This window comes from Microcaecilia unicolor, chromosome 2 (assembly GCF_901765095.1).
Source record: "Microcaecilia unicolor chromosome 2, aMicUni1.1, whole genome shotgun sequence".
Classification (NCBI taxonomy): domain Eukaryota; kingdom Metazoa; phylum Chordata; class Amphibia; order Gymnophiona; family Siphonopidae; genus Microcaecilia; species Microcaecilia unicolor.
Window position 1 is genome coordinate 475,551,699 of NC_044032.1, and position 14,442 is coordinate 475,566,140.

General features: G+C 39.3%; 1 protein-coding gene across 3 annotated transcripts in view; it reads left to right on the plus strand.

Moving 5' to 3' along the window:
- Positions 1–14,442, plus strand: part of EIF2AK3 (eukaryotic translation initiation factor 2 alpha kinase 3) — a 138,711-nt gene that overhangs the window by 121,825 nt on the left and 2,444 nt on the right. For all 3 annotated transcript variants that reach the window (XM_030191038.1, XM_030191039.1, XM_030191040.1), the window contains 2 exons: positions 2,072–2,173; positions 11,028–11,090. In XM_030191038.1, the coding sequence (XP_030046898.1) occupies positions 2,072–2,173; positions 11,028–11,090 (165 nt within the window). The remainder of the gene's footprint in view (positions 1–2,071; positions 2,174–11,027; positions 11,091–14,442) is intronic.

Below are 14,442 nucleotides of genomic sequence, written 5' to 3' on the forward strand. Positions count from 1 at the left end.
ATATCTGATAATGTCTTTCTTAATAGAACCTACAAGGTTAGAATGAATGATGAATTTTGAACAAGCAGGACAAATCCATGTGGGGTGCCACAAGGCTCCCCACACTCACCCATTTTATTTAATGTTTTCATGTTCTCTCTTGGTTTTATTTATTTATTTGTTACATTTGTATCCCACATTTTCCCACCTACTTGCAGGTTCAATGTGGCTTACAAGTTTCCGTCATGACTTATGCCATTTCAGAGTACAGATACAATTGGTAATATATATAGAAACATGGATGATGTAATGAACAATCAGGTAAAAAAAAAGGGGGAAACATGCAATTGGTATCATATATTGAACATGGATTACATAATAAATTAAGGCAGTATGATATAGGAAAAAAATAATCCGATTGTTAAGTAGATGATGGATAATTACGGTTCCAATTATGAGTCATTATGGTATGTCATGTTAAAGAGATGTGTCTTCAGTGCTTTACGGAACTTAAATAGATTGTGAATTATTTTCAGGTCAAGTGGTAAAGCATTCCACATTTGCGAACTCAAGTATGAAAAGCTGGACGCATGTATTACTCTATATTTTAGAACTTTACAGCTGGGAAAATGAAGATTTAGGAATGTACGAGCTGATCTTATAGCATTCCTGGGTGGTAGGTCAATGAGGTCTAACATGTAGGTCGGGGCATCACCGTGAATTATTTTATAAACCAGAATGCATATTTTGAAAGTTATACGTTCTTTAAGAGGAAGCCAGTATAAGTTTTCTCTTAGGGCTTAGCACTTTCGTATTGTGTTTTTCCAAATATAAGTCTGGCTGTGTTTTGGGCAGTTTGAAGTTTTTTAATGATTTGTTCTTTACAGCCAGCAAGAAGACCATTGCAATAGTCTAAGTGACTCAGTACCATTGATTGTACTAGATTATGAAAGATTCCCCTAAGGAAGAAAGGTTTAACTCTTTTGAGTTTCCACATTGAGTGGAACATCTTCCTTGTAGTATTCTTAATATGGCTTTCCAGTGTGAGATTCCGATCAATGGTTACTCCAAGAATTTTCAGAGTATTTGAAATGGTTAGAAAATGCTGGTTTTCAATCTTTTATTTATGCGAGCGATATAACTGACCTTGTTCCTATTTCATCTTCTCATGCATTGTCTAAAAATGATATTCATTCCAATATATGCTTAATAGAGGGCTAGATGCAAAAACATCATCTGAAGTTGAATGTGGAGAAGACAAATGTCTTAGCCCATTATAGGAAAATTCAGTAAGAATACAAGATAAAGAATATAAGCTTTCACAGAGATAAGGATTTGGGGGATTTAGTTTGACAATACTCTGGCCAGTAATCCACGTATGAACATCCTAATTAAAAAAAAAAAAATAAAAACTTTCTCCTTATAAGAGAATTGTATTTGCAAATTTGTTATGGATAACTTCAGGCTCTCTTACTTTTGCAAATTGATTATTGTAACATCGTTTTTGTTGGTTGCTCTAAACAGTTTTGAAAAAATTAGAAACAATTCAAAATACAGCTGTGCAATTCATTTTTTTTCCTTTTTTCAAATACTGATCATATTTTTTAATTTTTCCATATCCCAGGGGAAAGAGGTTGAAACGATTATTAGATTCCTCTTTTGCATATCAGGCAGCAAAATTATGGAAATAATTACCTGTTGGTTATTTAGGAAACATTAGAAATTTTTCTATTTCAAAAATGCATAACATTACTTTTTACAGTTAGATTTATATTGTAATTTTTGAAAAAATGTCCTAATCTTGATTTTGTGATCCATGTTGAACCTTATCAGGTATATGCAGCATATAAGAACTACTGCTATGCTATGTATCCTTTGTATGCCCCTGATACCTGCAGCCCATAAAGGAAATCTGTTTATTCAGTGCTCTTGGGTGGTAGAGGAAGGAACAGCCTGAAAAATAAAACCTGTGTAACTGGTGGTAGCAGCTTGCTGCTCTTTCCTTGTACATATTGTATTTATTTCTCTGTGCTGCTAAATGCCTTTATAAGAATTTCTCTGCAAATTTTATCTCTCTCTTTTTTTTTTTCAGATTTATGGTCAGAGTTATTCGCACAAAGTGGACATCTTTTCCTTGGGGTTGATACTTTTTGAGCTGTTATATCCATTTAGCACGCAAATGGAGAGAGTTCGAGTAAGTGTACTTAAGTAATAGATCTCCTTCTCATATATAAAATATAGAATCGGTGATTTCCAACGTGTGAGCGGGCATCCAAGAGGGGGGTCCCAGAAAGAGGGCTACTTCCTATTCCTCTGGATTTTCACTGTGACCTGTAGTAGTCAGCATGGGGTCTGTGATTCTGTGATTGTTCCCATGTCCTGTCCCCTCCTCCCAAGAAGACTTCCGGAGACCACTACTACTACAAATCATTTCTATAGCGCTACCAGTCGTACGCAGAGTAGTGGGATTTATGAGCATATCAACAAGAAATGCGAGTCCAGGAAAGAGAGGTTATTTGCTACTTCATTTAGCTAATTATAAAAACTTAGCGCGCCTTTGTAAACCAGGCGCTAACTTAGGGCCCTTTTACTAAGCCATGTAAGCATCTACGCACACCAAAATGGAGTTACCACCCGGCTACAGTGTGACTCGTGCAGTAATTTCATTTTTGGCGCACGTCTGAAAGTTTTTTATTTTCAGGCGCGTGCCAAGTGGCGTTTGACGTGCGTAGGTCATTACCGCCTGGGTACCTCTAGGTCAGTGGGTGGCCGTAAGGTCTCAAACCCAAAATGGACAAGCGCCAATTTTGATTTTGCCACACGTCTATTTTCGACAAAAAATTTTAAAAAGGCATTTTTTGCAGGTGCACTGAAAAATGGATCTGCGTGCGCCCAAAACAAGTGCCTACACTATCGCAGGCCATTTTTCAGCTCACTTTAGTAAAAGGACCCCTTAATTTACAAGACTATTTACACTGCTGGAATTCAATACCAAGGGACAAAAGTATTGCAAATTACATTCAGTGTAGAAAAGAATTAAAAACCTACCTTTTCAAGAAATCTTATGGTTAATTGAATCTGTTACTGATGTTTCAACACCGATATGTAATTTTGTAACTAAATTGTAATTTTTTTCTAACGATTGTAAGCCGCATTGAATCAAAACTTGTTTTTAGATAATTGTGGGATATAAGAACGAATGAATGAATAAATAAATACACTAACACACAGGACCCTGTGCTGCTTCTGCTTGCTGCTGCCTTCATGCTTTGGTAGGTTAGACAGACGTGAATGAAAGAGAGGAAGCAAGTGGAGGGCTGCTATTCTATTTTCATCATTTGGGGTCATGGGGATTTTTTAAGTGTTAAAATGCAGCCATTTTGGGTAAAAGGTTTTGGAATGTACTGCTCTGTCTATATCTAAGGAGAAAGAGATCTATATTTAGTGCTAACTTAGAAGCCGTGCATCAGGTTCCATGCAGTGCTGGATATGCACCTGCTGTAACTTCCAGATCTTTTGCTCAGGTTGCTAGTCTCTTCAGATCTTTTTAAGTTACTGTTACTACACAAAGGAGATATCTTAAGCACTCAGCTTTTTCCCTTCTGATTACACATCATGGGATGGGAATGGTCTGATCACACCTTGTGTGGAAACAGATGCTGCATCCCTAACTGTTTTCAGTGGGCAGTACTCTGCAAAATTCTATCCCTTATAGAAGTGCCTCAAGGTTCCTCTCCCTGACATTGCAACATAAAGGCTTCGGTGGTATAATGTTGCTTTTTGTGTTAAGATTGGCAAAAGTTTTAAAAATCTGTGGCTGTACTTTTGCATATATTTCCAAATCAGTGCACTCAGCCTCTGCACTATTATTGAATATCCTCTTATAGACTGTAATTATTTTATTTGAAACATTCTTATAAACCACAAAGCTGATCTTTGACTGTCCTATATGGTGCACATTGTAAGATAACATACATGAAAAGGCTCACTTTACATAGAACATAAAAGATTGGAATTGACATCTAGGTCAGGACGTGCACAGAGGTTTTTCTAAAGTACCAGCATGAGTACACTTGTATTTGCTAGCACATGCAGCAGGAAGAGCTATTTTAGAAGTGTACATGTGGATAAAATGAGTTGCATGGATAGGGTGGGGTGGGGGAGGAGGGAGGTCCAAGATGGCCACAAGCTCCTGAAGTGGGTCAACAGCTTCTCTTCTCCTCTGAGTTTGTTTTTTCTTCATGCCTAAATGAGGGGGTAAAGCTGCGGCTCAAACCTCCCAAAACCTGGTAGCCTGTATTGCGAATCCAATAGATCATCTCTTGAGAAGCACCAGGTTAGTAGACAGGTCGGGAGGTAGCCTGCTTGAGACACCAAGTCTTGAGGGAGGATACGACGGCGTCTCTTGGGCTTGAAACCACGCTGAGCCCCGACCAAAGGGCTCCTCCTCCACAGCCACAAGGATCTAGCTACCTGCTCCTGGAGTCAGCGGCACCTGTGCCTGGAAGTGCAGTTGATGCTAGCCTGGGTGGTGGTCAACAACATCAAGCAGGCGTTGAAGGGGCTGTTTCAATAGTTTCTCCTGGGATGAGCATTACCGTGACAAGTTCCAGCGACGGGAAGTTTTGGAAAATGTTTCCCTTCAACACCTCAGTGGTGCCGATACTGGAATTTTGGAGTGGAAACCCACGGAAGTGACTCTGGATTCTCTATGGTCTTTAATTTCAGATTTAGCTAAGTCCCTTTTGCTTCAAGATTATAGTCTTTTGCAAAAAATTAATTGGCTTGAAACAAAAGTGGTTAAGACTGATATCGAGTCAAAGGTGTTGACCACTCTCATAGATCTAATGGATAAAGATTTTATTGATTCTAAAAGTTTGCAGTCTGTTCTAGTGAAGGGTATGGCTAGTCTGAGAAATAAACGTGAAGTTTTAGAAAATTATGCTAGGAGTATCAATCTTTGTTTTCTGAATTTTCCTCGGCTGTTTGCAGTAACACCCAGGGATATGATGGAAACTTCGGGAATCCTGGAGAACAAGCTTCCCCCATTCTCACAAGTGTATTATTTGCCTGGAAAATCTATGGGACAACAGCAGTCTCATTTGGATATCTCAGCGGTGTTGAAATCTTCAGATTCGGAGGTGGTCACGGCTGCTACTTTGATGGCCTCTGTAGCCTTGGCTCCTGCTAAAATGTGGTTAATGAAAATGTACATTAAAATAGAGAAAAGATGTTCATGGGCTTTAAGATTCAATTATTTTCTAATGTTTCTAGGGATAGCCCAAAGCAGACTCAGTTTTTGTTAAAACTGGGCGTTCTTCAAATTGGGGCTACCTTTTTTAAAAATGTTATCCTTCTAAATGCACTCAGGAAAACAGGGAAGATGGCTCAAAAATGAATAGACTATTTATTTATTTGTTACATTTGTATCCCACATTTCCCCACCTATTTGCAGGCTCAGTGTGGCTTATAAAGTACCTTATGAGTTTGCCCAGTCGGTTGATAACAAATACAAGCTGTGTTTCGGCCAGTAAGGCGATTGTTGGCAGTAAAATTCTCAAGGATATTAGATTGTATCATCCACTTTAAACAATGTCTGCCACCACTAGAAAAAACAAAACGCGCTATGTGCCAAAACAGTATCTTCCTCACAAACACTTCTCATCTCCAACCAGTAATGGCTCGTAGTTTGGCTCCTTGTAAATTTTTGCATCATTAGATATAAATCCAAAAAATATATATATATTAGATATAAATCCAAAAAATATATATATATTTTTTGAACCTTCTCATCTTTCAGCTTTTTTGGCTACTAAACCCGGTGTCAGGAGACTAGCCTGTGATCCTTCATGTTTTAAATTGCCTTAAAGATTTTCTTTTTATACTTGTTGTTTTTCCTCTCCTGAAATCATGGATTCAATTTAATGTGGACTTGAGTGATGATATTTCTTTAGGTCTTTGTTTTATTATTGAAATACTTTTCACAGTCACTTTTCTGTTCAAGTCTTGGCTTGGTAATATTCTATATATTTATAAATATTTGTTAAAGAGTCTCATGAACCCGGCAGCTTCCATGTGGAAGTGGCACTGATTCTATGTGTAGTTGCCCTGTTTTACAAACTTGCATGTTTAGCTGTTGCCAATTAAGTACTAAGGCTAACATTTTAATGTGGTTTTATCATAAAGGCAGAAATAAAAAAATAAGGGATTAAGGAAAATGACTCCCTTAATTCCTTGTGTAAAGCCAAGGCCAAAACCAACACTTTTTCAAAATCTGTGCATGACTCTGAACTAGTGTAAAACCCCATGGGGACTTTCCCCCCATAGATGAGTATTCCGTTTGTAAAATGGGGAAATGCAGGTGTCAATTTTTTTTCCTGCTCAAACCCTTCCAGAGCCACACTCCCTTAATTCCTGCATGGTGTGGAACTCCTTATGTAAATAGCAGGTTTACATGTGTGTGAGATCTACATGTGTAAATACTTTTTAAATAGAGGCCTGTATGTCCCAGGATAAATAGATCAAGAATAAGAGGGCAGTTCAAGCTTTATCGTCAGAGCAGGTGTCCTAAGTTCAGAAAAAAAAATACTTCTATATCATTTTACAAAGTTTTCAAGCAGCAACTGCATGGTTATCAAAGAATGTCTGAAAAGTCAGCTCAGTTAGGTATCCTTGCATGTGACAACATCGTGATACTCTCGGAAGAGTGAGTACTTCCAGAGAGTGAGTGTGACGGTAGAACTGGTCCTTTAAACTCAAACACAGATGAAGGGACATTTTTTAAGGTTGTACAAGGCGCAGTATAAATACACCTCATGTGAACTGTTCCCACACAAGAAGGTATGAAAAGGTTTTTTAGAAAATTCATGGTGTTTAACTGTGAAAATCCACACAGTTTACAGGAAAACATGGCGCGTGAACTGTTAGAGCTGAATGATGGCCAGTTTGCCAACTGACCATTTTCATTTATTTGGGAACTGTATACACCTGTTTAGCATTAGACCAGTGTTACTATGACATATGATCTGCAGCATTGTATCACAGACCATAGCACCACTGTATCCAGAAATGTCCCAAGTTGAAATCGCCCCCTGTATGACGCATCCCCTAACGATCCACCCCGACCACTGTGCCATGGCCAAGCAATGGAGACGATGGAGTGGGGAGTGATTTTTTTGTTTGTTTGTTTTTTGCTCCTCGCTCTCCCTTGCACCCTGCGGGCCACATCATTCGCACAGCCCTTGGGATGGCGTTGACTTCATCTACTAAGTGGGTAATTCTATAAGTGGACACCTCCTTTTAGATGCCCTGATGCCGCTCAGTGAGAGCTTATTCTTATAATGGCATTGGGACACCCAGATTCTTTTATAGAATACTGTCATTGCAAGGCATCGTCGAGCCTACATATGTATAACTGTGGTTGTGTAAATCTAGCAGTGCACGTTTAACTGACAGCCCTGCTGTTGTCCCTCCGATATTTCACCCTTACATTTGCACACTGTGCCACTTGCATGCGTAAGTTTAGCATTATCTGCAACAGTACTGTATTCTATACCTTTATGTGCTCAAGTGGTGCATAAATGCAGGCGCCCAGTTATAAAATGCCCCTTTATATGGCACACGCTGCTTTCTATGATTAATCACAGCCTTTCCCACTCTGTGGAAGACTTCAGTTGTTCATCCAGTCCTGAAAAAGTCGAACCTCAACCCAATTCCTCTTCAGTTACAGATCAAATTCTAATCTTTCCTTCATATTAAAATTGGAGAAATTTGTCCTTTTGCAGCTTCTTTAGCACATTGAAGATTCACACATTCTTCACCCTTTCCAATCACGTTTTGGGTCTAATCACAGTACTGAGACACTACTTACAGCTTTATTTAGTCATCTCCATAATAATTTTGAGGAGGGCAGGGTTGCTGTGGCAATCTCATTAGATCGCTGTTTTACCTTTTGATCTTGTGGATCATACCTTACTACTGAACGGACTCTCTGACATTTGGATCACCAGCACAGTTCAGTGGTTATGCTCTTATTTATCCAAAAGAACATATACTTTTGTCACCTCTTCTGCTTTTTCAATCTTTGGCCTCCCATGTGAAACCCCGCAGGAATCTGTTTTGGCTCCTGTCCTTTTTAACATCTTTTTAAGTCTTTGATCCAAGCTTACAGTATTGATGTCTACAATTATGCATATGATATCCTACTCCTATGCTTCCACTACCATCCTCATGTTGATCTTTCTCCTATGCAGTCTTGTCTAGTTGCTTTTCAGAGTGGCTTAGGAACAATTGCTTAGTTCTTAACCCTTCCAAAACCACCTCTTGCTGGTTCACACCTCGACCCACTCGCTCTCCTGTCTCACCTTTGTTACAGGGTACACTAATTATGTACCTCATTCAGATACCTTGGGGTACACCTGGACCAGCAGTTAAACTTTAAGGTGCACATTGCATTAGTTACTATGAGGCCTATTTTCAAAGCACTTTGGGAGGCTAAGTTCCATAGGTTTCTATGGAACTTTGGGAGGCTAAGTGCTTTGAAAATGAGCCTGTATGTCTTTTTTTTTTTTTTTTTTTGCCCTTTGCCGATTTTGCTCTTTACGAAAATGCCTAGATGCCTCCAGCTCTGACTTCTTTATGCATTAGTTATTGCATGCCTTGATTACTGCAATGCAGTTTATGCAGGCCTTCCAAATTGCCTTATAAAACATCTTCAGTCTGTTCAGAACACTGCCATCCACATTTTTTTCTCATGCTAGCCAATTTGATCATGTCACTCCCCTCCTAGCACATCACCACTGGCTTCCGATCCAGTACAGAATACAATTCAGGATTCTAGTTCTGATCCACAAGATCTTTTTCCCATAGGCTCCCCTCATTTATGCACCTTAATTGTTCCATATGTTCCTACCTGTTCCTTTTATTCAGCTTACCAGTCTCATTAATCTAGTCCCTCAGTACATTTTGCAAAATTAGCATCCATTAGACAGTCGACTTTCTTTGATGTTACCTCTACTTTATGAAATACTCTCCCTGTGGCCTTGCAGTCTGAGCCCTTGTACTTAAATTTTAGATCTGTTTTGTAAACCTTTTTATTTCAAACAGCATTTGGGACACACAGACTGTGAGCTGAGTCTGTGGTTGGTTTGGCCTAGGCTGGGTTGGTTCTCTGTTCTGTTTCTGTCATGTTTTCATCTTGCTCTCCCACTTTCCTAGCCTGTTGACTGATGATGTTTCTTTCCCTGTACTAGTATGTAAACTGCCTTGTGCGTCCCCTCGTTAGGCAGTATTATGTATTGTATAAACAATAAACATTTCCAAACTCGAACCTATACATATTTTTTCTGGTTTCTTTTCCATGTAATTTTCTAAGTTCATTTTAATGTTCTGTTCTCATAGAAAACATTTGGATGCTGCCAGAACAGGGATGGCAAACATTTTGGCTTGGGAGCTGTACTGGAAGCCACATCTGGTTGGAGACCAATGTGGTTTGAGGAGTGAGAGAAAGGTCCACCAATGAGTCTGGGGGATGAGTCTGAGGGTTAGTGGTGCAGATGTTTTCCTCACCAGCCTTTAATGACGTGCTGATATTTCATGTCATTGATGGCCTACGTTGAGGACCCTGGGTGATAACAGCAATAAGTGTCAGGTAACTATTACAGTGTTGATCTAATACTGCAAGGAGGGCTAAAATTTTGGTGATGGTTGGGTCCGGCTCTGGCTTACAAGCTTTAGTTTGTCCATCCCTGCTAGAAGATTGGAAAGAGATAAATCTTAAGTATCGGTTATATCATGCCGTTTTTATGGCTACCTATTTATTATCACCAATACCTTTACATTAGGAATGTAAAAAAAAACCCACAGTTTTATTAAAATTAAAAAAATGATTTCTGTGTGGGGTTTTATGGAGCGAGTGTATATGGATAGGTGCAAATTTGAAGTATTCAATATACAGGTGGGCGGGCAGTTGTTTTGGGGTGAGTGTGTGAATATGGGTGTATGTTGCCTGTATGGAGGGTTGTGGAGTTACTCCACAAACAGACGTTCATCCCTTTTACAGAATGTTTTCCAGTATTTCTTGTGTTTGACAACACCATACAGGTTGAGCTCATTTGTCTGTAAACAGATGGTATGAATGATCGAGCCATATTGCAGGGTACATGATAGGTGATAAGACTTTCAGTATTCCTCACTAACACTTCCAGTTCTGTAATATATCCTGTCAAATTGCTTTCACATGGTGTGATATTCTGGGAGAGTTACAATGTGGAGAGAAAAGTATAAAATAGTAATTTCCTTACATCAATAAAACAAACACACTTTGTAAGACTGTAAAATAAAATTCACATTTTATGTCCTTACTCTGAATACCATGAATAGCTGGGGTGGTATTTTGTCTGAAGGGACATGGGTGAAAAATTTGAGCATATATTTCTTCTTTTTTATCTTAACTGCTTTTATAGGGATTGTGCATACAGACCCACAAAAAGCTCATCTTACCATGATATCCTTGTTTAATTGAACCCTGCCTTTTTTTTCTTATGCAATAAAAAGAGTATCAAACCAGCTCTATGTTTTTGAGACATAGTAATGTACAAAGTAAAACAGACTAATTCAGAATCACCTTGCAAATTAATAAGTGAACCTCTAATTTCCTTAGCATAATTAATTGACTAATTATTAAGTTCTTAAATAATTTGGTAACAAGTAAACTTCCCTGCAGAGTAAATTTGCACAATTGAGTCTGGGCATCCTTTTATATCAGAGTTCAAAAGATTTTGAGTTTGGTCTTCACCATAAAAGTTACTAGGATCTCATCCTGCCACAGTCAAAGAAATTTCAAAGAACTTGAGGAAAGACTCATTTCATTTGTCTGGGTATGGTTACCAGATTGTTTCTAAACATTTGGGGCTCCATTCATCCTCCGCTGAAGGAAAAAGTTGAAGACTACAATCGGAGCTTAATTTGTAGACAAGGAAGAAGTAGAACTGTTATGGAAGGATGCAAGACACATTGAAACATATAATTAACTTCTGTTTTCTTTTCAGATATTAACTGAAGTGAGAAGTTTAAAGTTTCCACAGCTGTTTTGTCAGAAATATGGTCAAGAGGTAATTTTAGTCATTTTAAAATGTCACTGTGTGTGATTTCAATTTTTACTTGTTAACTTTTGAGAGAGACACTGTCTTTCTTTATATATTAATCTAGTACTAAGGCTTTTTTTTTTTTTTTTTTTGGAGACTTCCAGGGAAGTGGCATATCTCAGATGTCAGATTGCATCTGCTCTTTTCTAGAAAGTGCTTCCATGAGGTTACATGACCTGTCTCACACTGCTCATGTCATAGTTTATTTCAAACATTAGGCACCCTTCTTTGCCCTGTTGAGATTTCTGCTTTAGGAGCATAGTTATAAACGCAGGCTACTGTTATGACACATTATTTTACCTCTAACTCATGCTATTTTAACACAGGTTCGATTTTTATGCAGTGAGACCTAGTTACTAATAAGTGGGGTTACCAGTAAAATAACATACCTTAACAGTGACCCACAGCGAAAACTCCCCTCCTTAGTCTTCTTTTCGTTTAGGGTTTTATTTTTTAATTTAGAATTGAGCACAAGTTTTACTTACCCCCCCCCCCCCCCCCCCCCCAAAAAAAAAAAAAAAAAAAAATTCTACATTTTAAGAGAGAAATCTTCAGGTACCCCCTGCAGAGGGCATTTTATTTTCATGGAATGTGCTAGGTGTTTGCAGAGCCACTGACCTGGTAGGTACATACATATCTCCTCTGACTGCCTCTTCAGTTTGAAATGTTCATTTGGTTGCACCTTTCACACCATTTCGGCACTTCCTGTTTAAAATCCTTTATCCCCATTCTCAAGTTAGAATCAAATCCCTCTAATTTAGTTCATGCTTCTCAGTCATTCTCCCCTGGATTCTGTATATGGCCTCAAAAGTTGCACGCCCAAGTGTGGGCTCGCTTCCGAGATGTGTGCACAAATAAATCTGATAATGAGCTTTAAACCATCAATAATTGGGTGCTAACAATCAATTTTTAATGTTAACTGGCACTCATTAAAATTAGTGCATGCTATTCCATAAAGCATGGTGTCTAACTCCTATGGTGTATATCTCAAAAGAGGGCGTGGCCATGGGTGTGTGAGGGGTGTTTTGAAAAGTTGCGTGTGAAACTACAAAATACTTCCTAACCGTGCCTAAATTGGGTGCCAGCATTTAGATCAGGTTTCAGCAGGCATAAGTCTGGCACGCAATCTGTTCTAAACACTATTCTGTATAAGGCACACACCCTTTATAGAATAGCACTTAGCACTGAATTTTTCTGCGCCTAAATTTCAGTGAGGTTTATTCAGTTCCCTCCTCTGTGTACTTCAGGATTTGGCAGCTTATATGAAAAGAATACTGTCACATCACTAGTCAACTCTTCATATCCTTTGATCCTAACAGATTAGGAATCGCAATAGTTAAAAACTTTATTAAAAACCGGTTAGCCGAATGCATGGTCCATCCCATGTTGTGGCCTAGCAGGATAAAACTGACTGATACAGTGAAAGCAGATCAAGTTGGAGCATGGAAACATCAGTTGCCTATCTCTGTTTACTTTCCAACAAAGAAATATGTAAAGCAACGACGTGGTCATGCATTCATATCTTTATATCTCTCACTAGTGTCAGGAAAATGTGACAGTGCATTTCGGCAAACCTCTACAGGGTCTTCTTAATTAATAGTCAGCATCCGTCAACCCACCACCTATATTGTCTGTCCAGGTTGCCCTCCAGAGATCTGAACACAGGGCATCCCCAGTTGTGAGAGTCCCTACTTGGCAGGCTGATTGCTTCCTCCATTCACAGGCAAGACGAAAGCTGCTTACCTGTAACAGGTTCTCTGTGGACTGTAGTATAAATCTGGCACACATACCCACCCATCTTCCAGGGGAGTTGATCGGAGCTCTATATTAGACTGAGAGGACTGGGAAAGGTATCCATGGCAGCACTGCTGGATGTTACAGTTCGCTTGCTTAGCTTGTTTTTGTTGTCTGTGGAGAATACTGTTAGCAGGGAAGCAACTCCACTTTAATAAGTGCTGTGACTTAGCACATTTGTAATTCATCTAGGTCAGAAAGGAGCTGATCAGATAAACAGTTGGCTGTTGATAAGCAGAGAACACTAAGCTCAGGGCAGAACAAGACATTTGGCCCTTCCATAGTTTGAGGATATTACCTTTTAGAAAACAGGAATTACAGATATTGTTTTTGTAAGTAGAGATCAGTTTTAAACATGTTGAAAGGCACATGCTACAAGCATTGCACAAAGGTGTGTTTCACTGAGCGGTTGGATGTGTTGGGGGGGGTAGGACTGTGTGGATATTTCCTAGGTGGCTATGAGTGCAGTGAGGTGGGGAAATATGAGTGTAGGCGAGTGTAGCTTTTGTGAGAGTGACATGGATTGTGGCTGTTTAGTACATGTAGGGGTGCCGTGTGAGTGCAAAGAGGGTATAATGGGGTGTTGCAAGGAGGTGAGGGGGAGGACTGTTGTCTCTCTTTTCTCGTTTCCCTTCTGCCCTCCTCCTCGTATGTCTTTTCTTACTCCTCTGGGGAACTTCTGGAACTTCCTGCTGTGCCATCACCTGCCTGGCATCAACTTTGCTGGCAAGGGCTGGGAATTTCATCTGGCATTTCCAGCTACGCTGTAAACACAGAGGAACAGAAGTCTTCGCACACTCAATCACAAAGAGCACAGCGAAGATGAGACAAAGATATGGTCTCTAGACTACTTAAAGAGTCCAAATTTATTGTGTAGCTATCAATTATAATAGCACTAAAAAAAATTAATGGATATGGTTGATAGCATTGAGAGGGGAAGTTATCAACATGGGCTACTGTTAAGTTGGGTTATTTTAACACAAGTCAGGTTATTTTTGTATAGGGGATGGGGCAGGGTTGGAGGAGATTACTTGTGGGGACGGACGGGGTTGGAGGAGATTCCAGTGGGGATGGGTGAAATTTCTGTCCCTGTACAACTCTCTAAGTTGAATCCCCTCCTTCTAGAACTGATATTCTTTCCATACAGAGTAAGTGATGCATCTGATTGCACCAAAACACCAGTGTAGGAGGTTCTGGCTGTATTCAATGTAATAAGATGCATCATTTAGCAATTAGAATAGAAATAGTGAGGGTCCAAAGTACACCAATCAGACGGAGCAGAGCAAAATGCACAAAAGACCTTCAGGAGCAGAACAATGGGAAAAGACCCAATTTCTTTATTAGAAGGACCTGACATGACCCATGTTTCGGCGACTGTTCTCCTGCATCAGGGGTCGCATAAGTTGGCAGAATTCTCTGTAAAACAATAGCAAGTCTGCCTCAAATGGAGTGCTTCAATACAGTCCCGCATGTATTATCAAAAATATGAGCTCTCAGGGCATATAAGATAGATAAATGTCTTAAG